The sequence below is a fragment of the Thalia democratica genome, chromosome 1 (assembly GCF_965202585.1).
Source record: "Thalia democratica chromosome 1, ktThaDemo2.hap1.1, whole genome shotgun sequence".
Lineage (NCBI taxonomy): Eukaryota > Metazoa > Chordata > Thaliacea > Salpida > Salpidae > Thalia > Thalia democratica.
In genome coordinates this window covers 51,230,034-51,247,550 of record NC_139165.1, presented here as the reverse complement: position 1 = coordinate 51,247,550, position 17,517 = coordinate 51,230,034, and the positions used below count along the sequence as shown (strand labels likewise).

The 17,517-nt window shown below is 24.2% G+C and overlaps 1 protein-coding gene across 2 annotated transcripts; it reads left to right on the top strand.

Moving 5' to 3' along the window:
* Positions 1 to 3,533: 3,533 nt before the first annotated feature.
* On the top strand, positions 3,534 to 11,389 carry LOC145830276 (sulfotransferase ssu-1-like). 2 transcript variants are annotated; one of them, XM_082938237.1, is made up of 5 exons: positions 3,534 to 3,753; positions 6,494 to 6,677; positions 8,038 to 8,251; positions 8,309 to 8,441; positions 10,910 to 11,389. In XM_082938237.1, the coding sequence occupies exons 1-5, from the start codon at positions 3,589 to 3,591 to the stop codon at positions 11,090 to 11,092; spliced, it is 879 nt and encodes a 292-aa protein (XP_082794363.1). In that variant the 5' UTR covers positions 3,534 to 3,588; the 3' UTR covers positions 11,093 to 11,389. The 2 variants fall into 2 exon arrangements, with proteins under 2 accessions (XP_082794363.1, XP_082794355.1); XM_082938229.1 differs by having other exon boundaries at positions 8,023 to 8,251.
* Positions 11,390 to 17,517: the final 6,128 nt, after the last annotated feature.

Here is a 17,517-nt window from a genome sequence, read left to right as displayed (position 1 = left end):
TTTATTAATTTGTTTTCTTTTGAGCAATGTACTTAATGTATTCCATTAAAAATTAAACATATAAACTTTAGTCTAAACATGGAAGTTAAAAAAATCTTTACCACTTGTATCATTCTATAAAGAAGCTTAAGAAAATAGTTAAATAATAATAGAAGTACCATTAGTACTTTTTTCTAAATTTATGAATTTTACTTTTAAATAATTTCAAATGATAATTTTTTGAAATACTAAGAGTTCACAGCTTTTACAAAACTACAAAAGCATCTTTTTACACCGGTGTTTCTCTAAGTTACTGCAAATGTAAACTACAATTTAAAATATAATTTTTTTAGTGAAATTCATAACTGAAGTTATTTTCAAAGTAAATGTATAATTCACTTATTTTAGTTTTCTCTGTTAATTCTTAACTAGTGTTGTTGTATTTATGAAACTTAAGATATTTTAAACATAAAACAGTAGTTTTCGTTAAGTTATGGACAGTTTTAATTTTCTCGTATACATAAAATTTTTTCTTCAAAGTGATCATTGACCACAAAGATCCTCAAAGATGTGTTTAAAAGTTTAGAAACATTATCAAAATTCTTCGCTCATATTGCTATTATTGATTATAAAAAAAAATTGGAAGAACTAATTGCAGAATTTGTTGAAGATTTCAAAATTTATTTACTCCATAAATAAATTAAGTAAGTACTTTAGCAATAAAAAACAACAGTTCATGAATTAATATAATTAATGAATTAATAACGTAGTAAATTAATATACACGCTGAAAGCATAATTTATACTGGATTCACTTCAAGACTATTAGTAGAAAGAACTGAAGAGCATCTTTGAGAAAAAAAAAACTGTATAAGATCACACAATATATTGTAGAAATAAAAAATTTAATAAAAAAACTTTTAAAAAAGGTGTTGTAATAAAAATTTAGTTAGAATGAAGCAATGTTGTGTAAATAACAACCTATTTTGAATACAAATTTAGCTAAACAGGAAATCACCCACACTTAAGAGTTTTGACTGTTTTTTTAGTTTTGTTACTAGTTGGTTAAATGAATATAGTTTCTATCAATATTAAAAGTTATTTAGTTAGTGCAATAGTTTTGTTTTAGTTGCTACGGTACACATTTCTGTAATTTCTGTATTACAATTTTTTTGTCATTCGTTGTAAAAACCTTATTTGATAAATTTAATATTGAATGAACTTATCAATATTAGTGCTGAAATGATACACAGCTTGGAAAATCCAATTCTAAAAAGTCTAATTTATTCAATTAATAATACTTAAAAAGTGGAGTTTAGTTTCAATAACGTCCTGTATCGTAAATACGACGGAATAGCAATTGGGTCTCAACTAGGACCCACATTGTCATATGTATTAATGGGACATCTTGAACGTTAAAAACTATCAGAGTTCAATTCAAACTGTAAATATTTCAGGTATGTAGATTAAAGACGGTTATTTTATCATCAGCAACAGTGTAAGAATTAACTCATTGTTTTTTGATAAGTTGAATTTAGCACACAATGCTATCAACTTCATTTAAAGAAACTGAATCAAATTATAAAAATTCATTTCTGGACGTCTTTATAGAATTATAATATTTTATATTCATAACTTCTGTTGTCAAATAACCAATATTTACTTGACAGTATTTAAATATCCGATCGTACTTCAGTACAAAATAAAAGTAATATTAAATAATACTTTGTTTAACAGAGCCAGATAAATCTGCTCGCCCTAGGTTTATTCGACTTATTTAATAGTTGTAATAAAAAAATGCTACTAAAAAACGAATATCCAAGTTCTTCGTTTGTTAGATTAAATTTGTTTTGAATGATATTAGTATTTAACGCTGATCTGTCTGTATTTCAAGTTCAACCAAGAATGCTATGAAAAATTCATCAATAGCTAGCACCAATGAGTAATAGTGATTTAAGTTTTACTATATTATGAAAATGATCTAATGCTTTTGATCCAGTTTAAACTGAAGCTATACTTGTTCATAATAACAAGTCAATGTTACGCAAACAAAAATAATTCGATTATACACTTTCTTTGTTTGATTAATCCTTTTAATTTTACTTTGAAATTAGTTGTGTTACGTAGTATGTTGATTAATTGTTAACGCTTAATTTAACATTGTTTATTTTTATTTTGTTTTGATTGTATTAGATAAGTTATATAATTTAAAATTAGTTTGATTATTTTTCCAACTGTACACAAACTGATAACATATTTGAAAAATATTTGTTTTGTTAAAAGTTTTTGTTGTCATATTTTGATTTAAAACATTTAAAAGTAGCATAGTTTTTTAGTTATAGGTGTTTAAAATAACTTTTTGTTAGTATAATTTTCATACAGTTTCTAAAACTTCTATTTTAGCTTTTGACACTATTCTACTGATTCTAGCTTGTTTTGATAATGACAAATATAGTGTAGAAACCGATCAATAAAGCTTGGTAAAATGCACAAGTTTGTTTAAAATTGTTTGTGATAGTTATTTTTAGTTGTATTTTTTTAGAGTTACCGTATAAACAGCTAATAAATGAATTGTTTTTTATTTTAATTTTTCAATAACACAATCCTGAAGTATTAAGTTATTTAGAAGTATTAAGTGTGATTCAAGAACTGAAAGATTTTTTCTACACCAGGTCCTTTGATTACATTTTTAAAGCAATTTATTTTATTGTTCGATAAACAATTAATCAAGGAAGTTATTTTTTAAGCACGAAAAAAAGGAATAAAGTAACCAATATTATAAGACAAGTAAGCTAAAAAACTAAAAAGTTTTAAATAAAAGTATAAAGGTTTAGTTAAGGTCTTATTAAGCAACTGATTATCATTTAAACTATTATAGAAATTTATACAGCTAAAAAATAATTTAAACAAAGCTCCATTTAGCATGCATTTTACAGTGTTGCTTTTGTTTAAAGTGTTAAGGACTACTTTTGTCACCAATTTTGCTTAAATTATATAATAAACTTTTAAATAGAAAATAAAAACTTCTTTTTTATTGGAATACATGCAAATTATTAGTACTAATGTCTACCTTACTACTTTTTTGTGGAATTCGATATTTTTTTTGTTTGTTTTAGCTCTACTTAAACAACTCTAAAAAGTATAATAAAAGCTTTGAATTTTTTTTATAAAGTTACTTAGTTTACAGAAATCAAGTTTTTTAAGCATCCAAGTTTATAAAAATCATTTTTTATTTGTTTGCAGTTGTAAATTGCAGCACACAACTTTTTCTATAAAAAAGTGTTTTCTCTAAACAAAGGCAAATATTTGCTGTAATATAAAATGCATTTGAAAATATCTCTTTACTAAACAGGCTAATATTCGAAGGATTTAAAACATTTATATTTAAGTATAAGCTTGTTTTAATATTCTTTTAAATGAATACAAAAACTTGTTAACATACTATGAGTAGATTACTTAGAATAGCTATTTTCTATGAATTTTTAATGCATTTAAAAGTAGTTGAAATAATCTGGAAGTGTTTGTAAAGCTTAATAGACATTAATAGACATTGTTTAAGTTTATGATAGAATTTAATTAATTTTTTTTTTCAAAAAATAAACTGGAACTCATGTCAAAATATCCAGATGTCAAAATAACTAACTTGCCCGGCTACGGAGAGTTCATAAATTCAATAACTTTTCCTGATTCATCAATATTATCAGCTCTCGATTTTAAAGGAGATAAAGGTGATTGGGTTGTCGTAAGTTACCCAAAAAGTGGTACTACTTGGATGGTAAGTTTTTAAGTTGTTGTTTTTAAATCTTCATACTGATGAGTATTACAAAGTGTCAAGATCCAATAGTTAAAATATTATACATAAAAATATTTCGAAAGCCCTTCGTTACAGTCGAAAACGTTCTTTTTTCGATAAGTTATAATATATCGCTTGCTTTTAAGCTGTATAAATGCACAAGCTTTAAATTTTTATTGCATCCTAACTTTCTTTTTGTGAACAGTCTGTTTTGAAGTTTTAGTTAATTTTAGTTATCTTTTATTTTTTGGTTTACGTTATAACTCCACAAAACTATATCAATTAAACAATTTATACCGATGAAGCATGTTGTGTTATAAATATACTTTTTTTTTTTTTTTAATGTAGACATTTTTCTCAAATATATATACCTATAGATCAGTATTTCCCAAAAAGTTTAATATCGCCCCTTTTTGAAAAATCTATTAAGTTGGAGAGCAAAAAATAGTAAGAGGCAGATTATGAAACTTTGGACTGGAAGAAACCGATAACTAGTAAGGCGGTAATAAGTAACTTTATGCTTGGGTTTGTAATGAACATTAAAAATAAAGCTCAGGGGAATAATTGATTTGATACTGACACTGGATAATCTTGCCAGCCGATCTTTGAACAGGGAGCGATTTTTTTTTATTGCTGCCAGGGGCTGATCATGAAAATGAGTTTAGGAAGCCCTGCTTTAGGTTATTAGGGTTAATTTTCAATGAAAAAAATTTGTTTTTTAAAAAAACAAAATACTTATTAAGTACAGTCTGTTTTTAAACTTACAACTATCACAACAAAAATAATCTATACCTATAATAATAATAAGTGTATTCTTTGCAGAATAATTTTGTTTTTTTGACTTATTAGATGATTAATTTAGTCAACCATAAGTTTATACACTTTTTTTCATTCGGCTTAAAAGTTTTAAATAAAATTTGTTTGTAAAATAAATAAGAGATAATTTAAGCATAAAATAAACAATAGATTTAAAATTCAAGTAACTTTGATGTTTTTGTTTGCTAATTTCAAAATAGATTGTCTGCAATTGAGCAATATTGAAACAATGACTTTTTACTCATAACTTTAACTTAACAAATAAATCAGTAATCCATCAAACTACTAAAATGAACAAAACAACACCTAAAACGTAAAAAACCTGCTGATTTTTGTTATTTAAAAACTTTTATTGTTAATAAAAAGTTATGTTTTAGAAGTTACAAATATAAGCTTTATTATAACTCATAGTTTTCTTGAAATATTACTATTTTTTTTTACTTTTGAAGCGATTAAACATTTTTAAAATTATACTTTAATGGCTCGATAAACATCAGCTTAGAGTTTGATAAAATTTTGTTTCTTCTTTACACGAAAAATTATACAGATCAACTTTGCTTTAGTAAGTTTGATAAAACACAAGTTTAAAATGATTTCGTAAAAACAAGTTGTTTACTAAAGTAAATACTCATTAACGGTTTAAGAAGAAAGAATAATATAATTGTAAAAGCTACCTTTTGTCATTAAAAACTTTTGAAAAATTTACTATTGTTAGCTTATTAATGTAAAAATTTATGTCAAATCCATTGATATTTAGTATTAAAAATCTCAGAAGTCATTTCAACTGCTTTACAATTTTTTTTCTTTAAATACTTCAAAATTGTTTTTGCCAGTAAAATCAACGAATAGTCTGCTTTTTGATCCTAAAGTACCTTAATATTTTACTTTTTAATTCTAGTAGACATATTTATTATTAGACATTTATTATTTTTTTATAACTTACAATATTAAATTCAATAGTTGGTTTAGTAATAATTTTTTTTAGCTGAATTTTTATGGTCAATCATCAAAAGTTAAACAAATAGTTTAGTGAGATAAAAAATTACTTAACTAGATCGTAATATTATTTCGTTTTATGTTATATGAAAATTTTAGTTTATTAATTTACTTATGTGATAGATATTATATTAACTAATTAATATAATAATGCTATGAAATACCAAGAAAAGTTTAAAATAATTTAACTTAAATATTTTAAAAGTTTCTTGATCGTATTTTGTCCTATCTTAAATACAAAAGACTAAACTTTTTTAATCCATTTTATGATGAAGTTTTGAAAAAATATTTTTTTAAAAACTGACTTAATTTACGATTTTGTTGTACTTTTTTAATTAACAAGTGTTTGAGAATACCTTAAAATATTTAAATTTACGTCATTACCAATATGAAAATCTAAAGTATGAAAAATAAAACTTTTAGACGGTCGCTTAACTTAATAAACTAAAATAACTTTTTAAAATGCTTAACACCTTATGTTGCTTTGAATAAAAAGCTTTTTTTTATGATTTTTTGAAGAAAACAGTAGTTATTAAAAATATTATAAACTTCACTTTTATTTTATAAAGTCTTCCTTCGGATTAAATACATAATCTTATTTTAAAATTTCATATGAAATTCCTACCAAATTTAGGTAAATAGTTTTATAACAAAAAATAATTTATTTGTGTTTAAAACTGCTATTGCTCTAAAATGTTGTTATTTATAAAACTCTTGTGTACGTTCTTGCACTATACTTTATAGTTGATACATGTTGAAAATGTCTTTAAGACATAAAACTAAAGTTAATTTTTGTTTGTAAATAAACCTAAACAAATATAACCTATTAATAATACATTCTAATATAATGTTATAGAAGTTTTCTTAACATAAACAAAATTGATAAAACTAAAATTAATTTATTTTTTAGCTTTACTTGCTTCAACAACTCAGAGGAGGGGAAGAAATAAAACAAAATCTTTCGAATCATTTTTCATTTCTTGAGAGATTTGGAAAACATTCTACTGAAAGCATGTTAAAACCAAGACTGGTTAAAACCCATTTAAACTTTGATCTTATAAAAAACAACCCTGATGTAAAATATGTAGTCGTCGGTCAGTTAATTTTTTCATATTTTAAATCTAACAGTTTTTAGATTGTTTTAATTATCGTAAAGCTTTATAAAGTATTTTAATTTGTATTCAACCTACGTAAATCTTTTTATATATATTTTTTTTCTGAAGGTTATATGTTTTATTTAAACAAAAAAATATTGTTTCAACATACGGGAATAAAAAGCGTTTTAAGATAGAAAATAATTATATGCTGTGATTAAAACATATTTCTTATGACGGTTTCAGTCTTTAGAAATATATAACTATTTATCGTTTAACTTTTACCGTTTTTAATATTATTAAAAAAAAACAGTACTAATTATTGGATAAAAAAGTATAAAAAAGCTGTAAATAAATAATAAAGATAACATTCATTATTAAACATTTAAATTTTTATTTACTTTAAATACTTTTTAAAACCCAATACTATTTAATACTTGAAGTATACTTTTATCTTTACTTTCTTAATTTGTCAAAGTTTATTTCTAAAACTATAAGCTTTTTTCGAAAAACGACGAACTAAAAAAGCTCCGTTTTCTAAACTAAGGCAAAAACTTATCGACTTAAGTGCAGCATGGAAACAACAATAGTGACGTAACATGCGAAACGCTTCAAGTGAAAATAGTTCATTTTGTTTAAGTACTAATTGAAAACTAACATTTAGTCTTCGTGCAAAAAATCGTGCAAAAATTTTTTTAAGTCCTATACCGTTTATAGGACCAATATGAACATTTATATTTAACCTCTGGCTACAACTTCACATTAGTGTGTTTTGTTAATGTATTTAAGCTGTAAATATGCTTATTTTAATTATGCTTAACTGTGACTTAGTTCATAAATAATGTAAGTAAAAAAAAAGTTTATATTTTTAAAAACTTTAATTCTGTACTGTTTATTTTAGTTCATAAAGCTTTTAAACCAAAACAATTTAAACGTGTTTTTTTTTTAACTTAGTAAAAAAATTGGAGCTTTCTCTAAATTAATGTATTTTTTGATGATTAGTTTCAAACTAAATGTTAATCGATTTGATAAATAATACTTTTGAACCTAGTTTAACAACTTAACATTCTCAATAAAGATATTATTGATTAAATAGTAAAAATTAAATAAAAATAGTAGCTCTTTTTAATACTTATTTAATACTAAAAAACAAGATTTATAAAAGTACAAAAAAAAATTTAACAACAAATAAAAAAGAAACATTTTGGTATTTTAAAAGTATTACAAACTAAGCATTTTTCTAATCGTTTACTTAAAAAAAAAAGCATACTTTAAAAAATTTAATAAAACTTTTTTGAGATTATAATAGTGCACAAATACAATTATGTTTTCTTACTTTATAAAGCAAGACATCCTAAAGACGTTGCTGTTTCGTATTACCATCACATTGTTGGTTTTGACAAAACCTACAACTGGAAACATGGTCAGTTTAATGACTTTTTCGAACTATTTATTGAGGGAAAAATACCTTATGGAAATTATTTTAAAGTTGTTCCAAATTTATGGAGTGAAAGTCAGCGTTGCAAAAATGTTTATTTTATTTTGTACGAGAACATGAAAACCAACTATGAGAAGTTAGTTTCTTTAAATGTGACTAAAAATATTTGACGGTAATTTTTGAATTTTTCTAGTGAAATAAAAATGTTAGCTCGATTTCTTGGTGATGATATCGAAAAGAACTTACTTGCAAACGATAAAAAACTTCTAAAAAAAATAACTTCAGCTACAAGTTTCCAAAGTATGCAAAAAAATGATAAAGTTTTTGTTAGTTTGTTTTTATAAAATATGTTATATGTTTTAAAACACCTTTTATGTGTAGATGAATTATTTTTTTAATTAATTGCTATAAAAACCTTATACCTTTTTTAAAAATTTGTTTTGTTGCATCATGAAAATGAATTGCATATAAAAACAGTAAACTCTGTACACTTGTACAAAAAACTAGCAGCTTTTAACAGAAAACATTCATAAACATTTAATTTGTTAACAGTATAATTTATACATACTTTGTTTTATTTGACTGCTGAGTTCGTAAATAATTTTTTTCACTAAAAATTTTTACAAACAAACCTTTGGCAACATGAGTAAACTATGTGAGAACTTCTAATTAACACGGATTAATCTTTGTACCTTTGGCGATATGCTCTAGATATAGGTTAGAAGTTAATAGTAAGAAAAAAATCTATCCATTAATATTAGCAATTAAGCTCTCCCATGCTAGTATAAACTCTGGGCAAACCTGACTGCTTCTCTTTAGTTCTTCAACTTGGTTTATTGTTAATTGGTTTTCTTTGCTGTTTGTAGAAATTTTTTATACTTTTGTATACAAAGAGAAAGTATGATCTCCAAACTTAGTTGAAAAACTTGAAAAAAATAGTTTCTTTTTGTTTTTGTCAATTTGTGACAATTTCTTTTTAGTTAATTAATAAAATATAAACACTTACATACATAGTATACAAAAGCTAATTATGTGAGTAATGTACGTTAAGTGTTGTAAACATTGTATATGACTTACTAAATAAAAATAAAAAATTTTAAGTTATTTTTCAGCCTAACATTATGTTCTTAAAAAGAATTTAAATGTTTATCCTTAAAAACCAGTCTTTTTTTTCTTCTATTCACAAGCACAAATAAATGCACATAAAACTATCGAATAATCCGATTTATTCTAAACCGATTTGTTCTAAAATATGTTTAGACTTAAACCCTTTCTTTCATAATTATTTTGTACCTAAAAATTCAAAAATATATTGCAAGTGTTTATAAGTTAACTTGAGTAAAGTACCAAACATTTAAACATTATAAAATGTGGTAATACTAAGCTGTTCCTAGTATATCTGTTCATGGCTATAATACTCTAATTGTTTCAAATTAACAGACTAATAATTTGTTTAGTTTTCTTCTTTTTATTCACACACACAGATTTTATTTTAAATGTTTTTGTATGCCCCTTTTGGAAGAGGATCTTCAATCTACCCTCTGCTTCCCTCTTTCTGACAGGATTCAATGTGGTTGCTGCACCTAAATATAATTGGTAGAAAGCAAAAATATAAAATAAAAAAATAACAAATTAAAGATTGTATAAATTCAAACTAGTCATGAAACTAGTTTATAAATGAAATTTAAGTAGAATATTGATTTAAAAAAATCAAGTATCTGGCTTTCACATTCTAAAATATATTTTTTTGTTACTTTTTATATAAAAATATAAGTTTTATCAAAATAATTAATTCAAAAAAAATCTTTTGTAAAACAGCATTAATTGGATTTATAAAGTTTTAAGATTAAAGTATTTCCACAAAAAAAAACATTTGCTTAGTCATACAGAAACATCACTCAACTGTCATGTCTAACTAAACCCTATAATACAAAAATTTTACATTAGCCTTCCTAAAAATTTACTTGTTAACTCTTTAATCTTAAGTTTAATACTTTCAACATTTTGTTTAATTTTTAGACCTTCTTTATCAACTTATCTAGTTTTAAATGTAGTTTAAAAACTTCTCTTTGAGGTTTAACCTGTTCTGTTTTATTGTTAATAGGTTGATAACATTTTGAACTATTTTTGTTGTTTTTTTAAGAGAATCAGTACGGCTGCTTTCTTTTGTAAATTGTCTATCATTAGTTGTTTCTGATGGGTTAGCTTGTGGTTGTGTTTTATCTTAAAATTATTTTGCTTTTCTCTCTGCTGTTTGTCTCTTAATTTGCAATGATCATTGACCAAATATCATTTCAGTTGTTGCTCTCAGCTGCACACAAACAAACTAACTGCAAAACATCAAAAATGTATATTTGTTTAGTTTCTTATGAAACATTGCATCAGTGTTCGAATATAGTCATTTTTTGTCTGGCTCTTGTATTCATTGGTTGAACCCTGGATACCAGAGAATTCGAACACTATTGCAATGTTTCATATGAAACAAAACAAATATACATTTTTGATGTTTTGCAGTTAGTTTGTTTGTGTGCAGCTGAGAGCAATAACTGAATTGATATTTGGTCAATGATCATTGCAAATTAAGAGACAAACAGCAGAGAGAAAAGTAAAATAATTATAAGATAAAACACAACCACAAGCTAACCCATCAGAAACAACTAATGATAGACAATTTACAAAAGAAAGCAGCCGTAATGATTCTCTTAAAAAGACAACAAAAATAGTTCACGACACACTTTATGGTTATAAAAAAAAAATAATGAATTAAATTTTATAAAGCTTTGTTTTTTCTTAGGCACCTGCAAATATAGAAAGGGTACAAAACATGCCGTTTACAAGAAAAGGAGTTATTGGGGATTGGAAGAACTTTTTCACCCCAAAACAGTCCGCTGCCGTTGACAAAAAGCTTGAAGAAGCCAATAAAAAATTTCCAAAATTTAAGTTTTTGTGGAGTGACTACGAAAACATTTTTAGTTAAAACTAGAAGTTAAAGATATATATTTGAAGGTTAAAAAGAAACATTATAACTGCTAGTCGCTACAGCTTTTATTTATGTTTAAATCATGATTTTGTTTTCTTATGTATTTGATAAAAAACCAGTTTAAGATTTTTTCCACTTGTATTTATTGTACAATGTACATATTATAACGTGTCCATTTAATACTATTTTTTTTATCTTTACTTTTTACTGTGATATAATAATCTAATATATTAGAAATTAAAAAGCCTACTACAAATTTATACAGTATCAAAATAAAAATATTTTCCCTTTGTACTTTTAACTTTTGTTTAAGTTTTGTTTAAATATATTTTATACTTGATAAATAATTTAGGAATAATTATATTTCAGAAATATCTGAGAACAAATAATTATCTTTAAAAAGTGAAAATTACAACCAAACTAAAAAGAAAAAATGTTACATGTTGTTGTTAAAAAGTTATTGAATACTTTGTAGTCAGTACCATTTCTCTACAGACTTATAACTACATACTTTTTATGTTCTATCTTTTGATTTTTCAAAGCAGTAGCTTAAAATATAAGTAAAAAATATCTGTTGACCTCAACTCTTATTTTTTGCTGTTTTAAAACCTTACTATTTAAGGGTTAAAAAAAAACATCAGTTTTAAACACATCCGTATGCAACATAAACTAAATATATAAACCTATGTGATGAACATATACTTACAGTTCTCAATCCCTGAACTTATTAGCTATTAACTTAAGTTGAAAAGATGATTAGTAATAAAAATTTCATTTTGAAACTTAAGGCACAAGGTATTCAAAAAAATGTTTGTTCTCTAACATTGTAAAAACACTTTCAGCTGGCACTTTTCAACAATATACATGAGCAACTAGACCAGCGGTCAGCAAACTCCATGCTGCCTGCAAAGAGTTTATGAAGCTTAAGTTTTAAGGAATCAACTTTAGGTTCGTAATTCGAAACTATACTTTAACTTTTTAAAACACTTAAAAAAGTTTTCTTTTAAAATTATTTGGACTCTTTATTGGATATTTTTAATTGAAAAAATTTTGTGTACTTAAATGCTTTATTTCTTGACAAATGGCATTTCGCTGCCAATTAAATATTGACTAGTTTCAAAGTATACTCCGAAGAGCAATTAATGTTATATAGGCAGTGACACACCAATAGTTGGAAAATATTTCCTTACAAACAAGTTCTTTTTGGTTTCTAGCCTTGTTCAATGTGATTCAGCACTAAAAAAAATTCTAAAAATATTTGGTCTAACGACATTGTGTTCAGAAAGCCCTCTAGTCATACTTAATTTGTGTTTATGATATAACATTATAACTTTATCTCTGATATTTTTAACATTTTTTTTTGTAAAACCAATCTAACGAATCAAAACTTATCAGGCGTACCTGTACTATATGCGTTCTGGTTTATTTCTAAAAAAATTAGATTAGTCTCTGCATTGTTATATACATCTTTTCTACATAATACTATCAAAAAACTTTTAACAATATAAAACCGTTAACATTATTTGATAAGCATGTACTTAATAATTAAGAAAGTCGTTAGATCCTCCTGAAGTTTTTCAAACTTAGTTACATATAAATTTTGTTAATAAAGAGAAACCCCTTTCTATTTAGTAAATTATCTTAACTTTTAAGTTTTTGCACGGTGAGCGATTTGACTATTTTTTACTCGGACGTTTCTTTTATAAAAATTAACATTTTTAAAATCAAATAACATATTTATTCCAAAACAAAGTTTGTATACACATTGTGTATAGATTACTTTTAAAAATTTACTTTTAAGAAATTTTAACCATGTAAAACATTTGAAGTAAATTTTAAGTGCTTTTAAGACTTAGTAGACATTAGCTAATATTTAAGTTAAAAAAAAAAACTATTAGATTTTTTTTAATATAAATTAACTGGAACTCATGTCAAAATATCCAGATGTCAAAATAACTAACTTGCCCGTCTAGTTGATAAACTCAATAACTTTTCCTTATTCATCAATATTATCAGCTCGCGATTTTAAAGGAGATAAAGGTGATTGGGTTATTGTAAAAAAAAGTGGTACTACTTGGATGGTAAGTTTTAAAGTTATTGTTTTTGAACCTGCCGGTTTATAAGTTTTAAAATAAAGATATATACTCAAAAATATGTCGTTACGATTAAAAATGATCCTTTTGCGATAAATAATGATACATCACTTGCTTTGAACTATATAACTTGCTTTGAACTATAAGCTTTAACTTTTTATTGCTTCAAGATTAGTTAGGAAAATTGAGTAATTATAAGTTTATACAGCTATTTTTTACATTCGGCTTTTAAAATTTTTACTAAAGATAATTATAAATAAGTTTAAAAATCAAGTGATTTTGTTATCTTTGTTTGTTATCTAAGTTATCTAAGTTTGTTATCTAATTCCGAAATAAATAGTTATATTGCAGTCTGTAATTATGCAGTACTTAAACAATGAATTTACTCATAATGTTAACTAAACTACTAAAAAGAACAAAACAACACCTACTATGTAGTAAAAACTGCTACTTTCGTTGTTTTTAAAACTTAATAATTGGAAAGAAATTATGTTTCAGATGTTAAAAATATAACTCTTGTGATTATTAGTAGTTTTCTTGTACTGTTCCTACTTTATTTACTTTTGAAGCCATTAAACTTTTTAATTTTTTACTTTAATGGGTTGATGAACACCAGCTTAGAGTTCGATAAAACTTTAATCTTTTATTTCAGAAAAAACTATAAAATTCAACTTTGTTTTAGTACACTGATAAAACCGTAAATTTAAATTATTTAGTAGAAAATAATTGTTTGTTCTATATTAATATTCTATCATGGTTTAAGATTTTTTTTAATTATTATTGTTAAAACTACTTTTTGTCCTTAATGTCTTTAAAGAAATTTAAATTCGTTTTCACTTTTAAAATCAACGAGTAGTCTACTTTTTATACTGAAGGTACCTTAATATTTTACCTGCTAAATCTAGTGGACTTATTTATTGGTAAATTTTTTTTTTCTATTGTACTATTAAATCAAATATAAAAATATATGTACAAATTTACTATTCTATTTATTACCCGATTTCAGTAAAAAAAAACTGACCTTGTCAAGTTTTGATTAAGTAGTAAATTGCACTGAGCAATTTTCTTTTACCTAATAGAATTAATAAGCTCAGTAAATTGAGCAATATTTTTTAGTCAAGACAAAAAATTATACTTCTTAATTCAATAATTTTTGTACAGCTAATTTTTTTTTAGCTAAATTTTTACGATCTATCTCAAAAGTTAAACAGATAGTTTAGCCAGATAAAAAACTTTTAAACTAGATCGTATTAATAAACGTTTCGTATTTATTTCGTCAAAAAAAAAAATTAAACTATTTTAGAACTGGATCTTACATTAACTAATTATTATTTCGCATTTTAATATAGAGTACCTTAAAATTAGTAAAAATTAAACCAATTTAGTTTAAAAATGTTTATAACAGTTATTTTTTTCTTTAATGCGAAAGCCTAAATGTTTTTAGTAAACGTTATTATGAAGTTTTTATACTTTATTTTTCAGAAAATTGAGTTAAGTTACTACTTTATCATATTTTTTAAATTAACATGTGTTTTAGAATAAAACAATAACCTCTTTAAAAAAATCTTAAACATAAAAATAAATCGATTAGACAGTTGATTACCTTTATAAACTAAAAATAACTTTTTAAAATGCTTTAAAACCTTATTTTCTATTTTAAAATTAAGGCTTTTTATGTTTCTTTGATGAACAAAATTGTTATTAAGAAAAATAGTATAAATTTTACTTTTGTGTTATAACATCTTTAATTGGATTAAATACATGATTTTATTATGAATAATTTTACATTGAAAGTTTTATCAGTTTTCGGGAAAAAGTTCTTCAAATGAAAGATAATATAGTAGTGTTTGAAACTACGATTATTTAAAAATGTTGTTATTTATAAAACTCTTGTTTACTTTCTTGCACTATACTATCTACTATATAGTTGTTACTTGTCATAAATTTCTTTAAAAGACTAAACTTATTTTAGTTTCTGTTTGTAGACCTCTAGAATAATAACTGATTGTTAATACATATTAAATTGTAGTTATAACATTTTTTTTTCAAAAGTATGTTCAAAAATAATTAAACTAAAATTGATTTATTTTACAGCTGTACTTGCTTCAACAACTCAGAGGAGGGGAAGAGATAAAACAAAATCTTTCAAATCATTTTTCATTTTGTGAGAGATTCGGAAAACAGTCTACTGAAAGCATGTTAAAACCAAGACTAGTTAAACCCATTTAAACTTTAATCTTATAAAAAAAACAACCCTGATGTAAAATATGTAGTCGTCGGTCAGTTAATTTTTTCATACTTTAAATCTAACAGTTTTTAGATTGTTTTAATTATCGTAAAACTTTATAAAGTTTTTGGTTTGTATTAAACCTATGTTAATCTTTTTATTTTTATTTTTTTCTAAATGTTATATGATTTATTCAAACATTAAAACATTGTTTCAACATACGGTAATAAAAAGCGTTTTATGATATGAAATAGTTACAAGCAGAGATTAAGACATGTTTTTCATGATGGTTTCAGTCTTATGAAACATATAACTATTTAACGTTTTACATTTACCGTTTTTAATTTTATTTAATAGCAAACAAAACTATTCATTGGAGAAAAAATTAAAAAAGTTGTAAATAATAATAAAGATAACATTTATTACTAAACATTTGTATTTTTATTTACTTTAAATACTTTTTATAAACCAATACTATTTAACAGTTGAATAAGACTTTTATCTTTACTATCTTAATTTGTCAAAGCTTATTTTTAAAACTAAAAGCTTTCTTTGAAAAACGACGAACTAAAAAAGCTCCGTTTTCTAAACTAAGACAAAAACTTATCTACTTACGTGCTGCATGGAAACAACAATAGTGACGTAACATGCGAAAATGTTCAAGTGAAAATAGTTCATTTTGTTTAAGTACTAATTGAAATCATTGATCGTCTCTTCGTGCAAAAAATCGTGCATAATTTTTTAAAGTCCTATACCGTTTATAGGACCAATATGAACATTTATATTTAACCTCAAGCTACAACTTCACATTAGTGTGTTTTGTTTATGTATTTAAGCTGTAAATATGCTTATTTTAATTATGCTTAACTGTGACTTAGTTCATAAATAATGTAAGTAAAAAACAAGTTTATATATTTAAAAACTTAAGTTCTGTACTGTTTATTTAAGTCCATAAAGCTTTTAAACCAAAACAATTTAAACGTGTTTTTTTAACTTAGTATAAAAATTGGAGCTTTCTCTAAACTAATGCATTTTTTGATGATAAATTTTAAATTAATTGTCAATCGATACGATGAATAAAACTTTTGAACCCAGTTTTAACAACTTAACATTCTCAACAAAGATATTAATATTTAAATAGTAAAAATCAAATACAAATAGTAGCTCTTTTTAATAACTATATATTGTTAAAACTTAAGATTTATAAAACTACGAAAAAAATTAATAACAAATGAAAAGGAAATATGGTGTTATTTTAAAAATGTCACAAACTGAGCATTTTTCTAATCATTTTCTTGAAAAATTGTATCATACTTTAAAAAAATGTTATAAAACTTTTTTGAGACTATAGTACAATACAAAAACAGCTGTGTTTTCTAACTTAATAAAGCAAGACATCCTAAAGACGTTACTGTTTCACATTACCATCACAATATTGGTTTTGACAAAACCTACAACTGGAAACATGGCCAGTTTAATGAATTTTTCAAACTTTTTATTGAGGGAAAAATACGTTATGGGGATTACTTTAAAGTTGTCCAAATTTATGAAGTGAAAGTCAGCGTTGCAAAAATCTTTATTTTGTTCTGTATGAGAACATGAAAGCCAACTATGAGAAGTTAGTTTCTTTAAATATGACTAAAATTATTTGACGGTAGTTTTTGAATTTTTCTAGTGAAATAAAAATGTTAGCTCGATTTCTTGGTGATGATATCGAAAAGAACTTACTTGCAAACGATGAAAAACTTCTAAAAAATTAATTTCAGATACAAGTTTCCAAAGTATGCAAAAAATGATATAGCTTTTGTTAGTTTGTTTATTTGAGTTATGTTATAAACTTTAAAATACCTTTTATGTTAAGATGAGTCATTCGTTTAGCTAATTGCTATAAAAACCTTATACCTTTGTAAAAGTTTTGTTGCATTATGAAAATGAATTGCATATAAAAACAGTAAAATTTGTACATTTGTACAAAAACAGAAACCATTCATAAACATTTAATTTGTTAAGAGTATAATTTATACATATTTTATTTGACTACTGAAAGTATTATGATAGTTTGAATAATAAAAGTTTCTTTATACGAAACTTTGGCAACATGA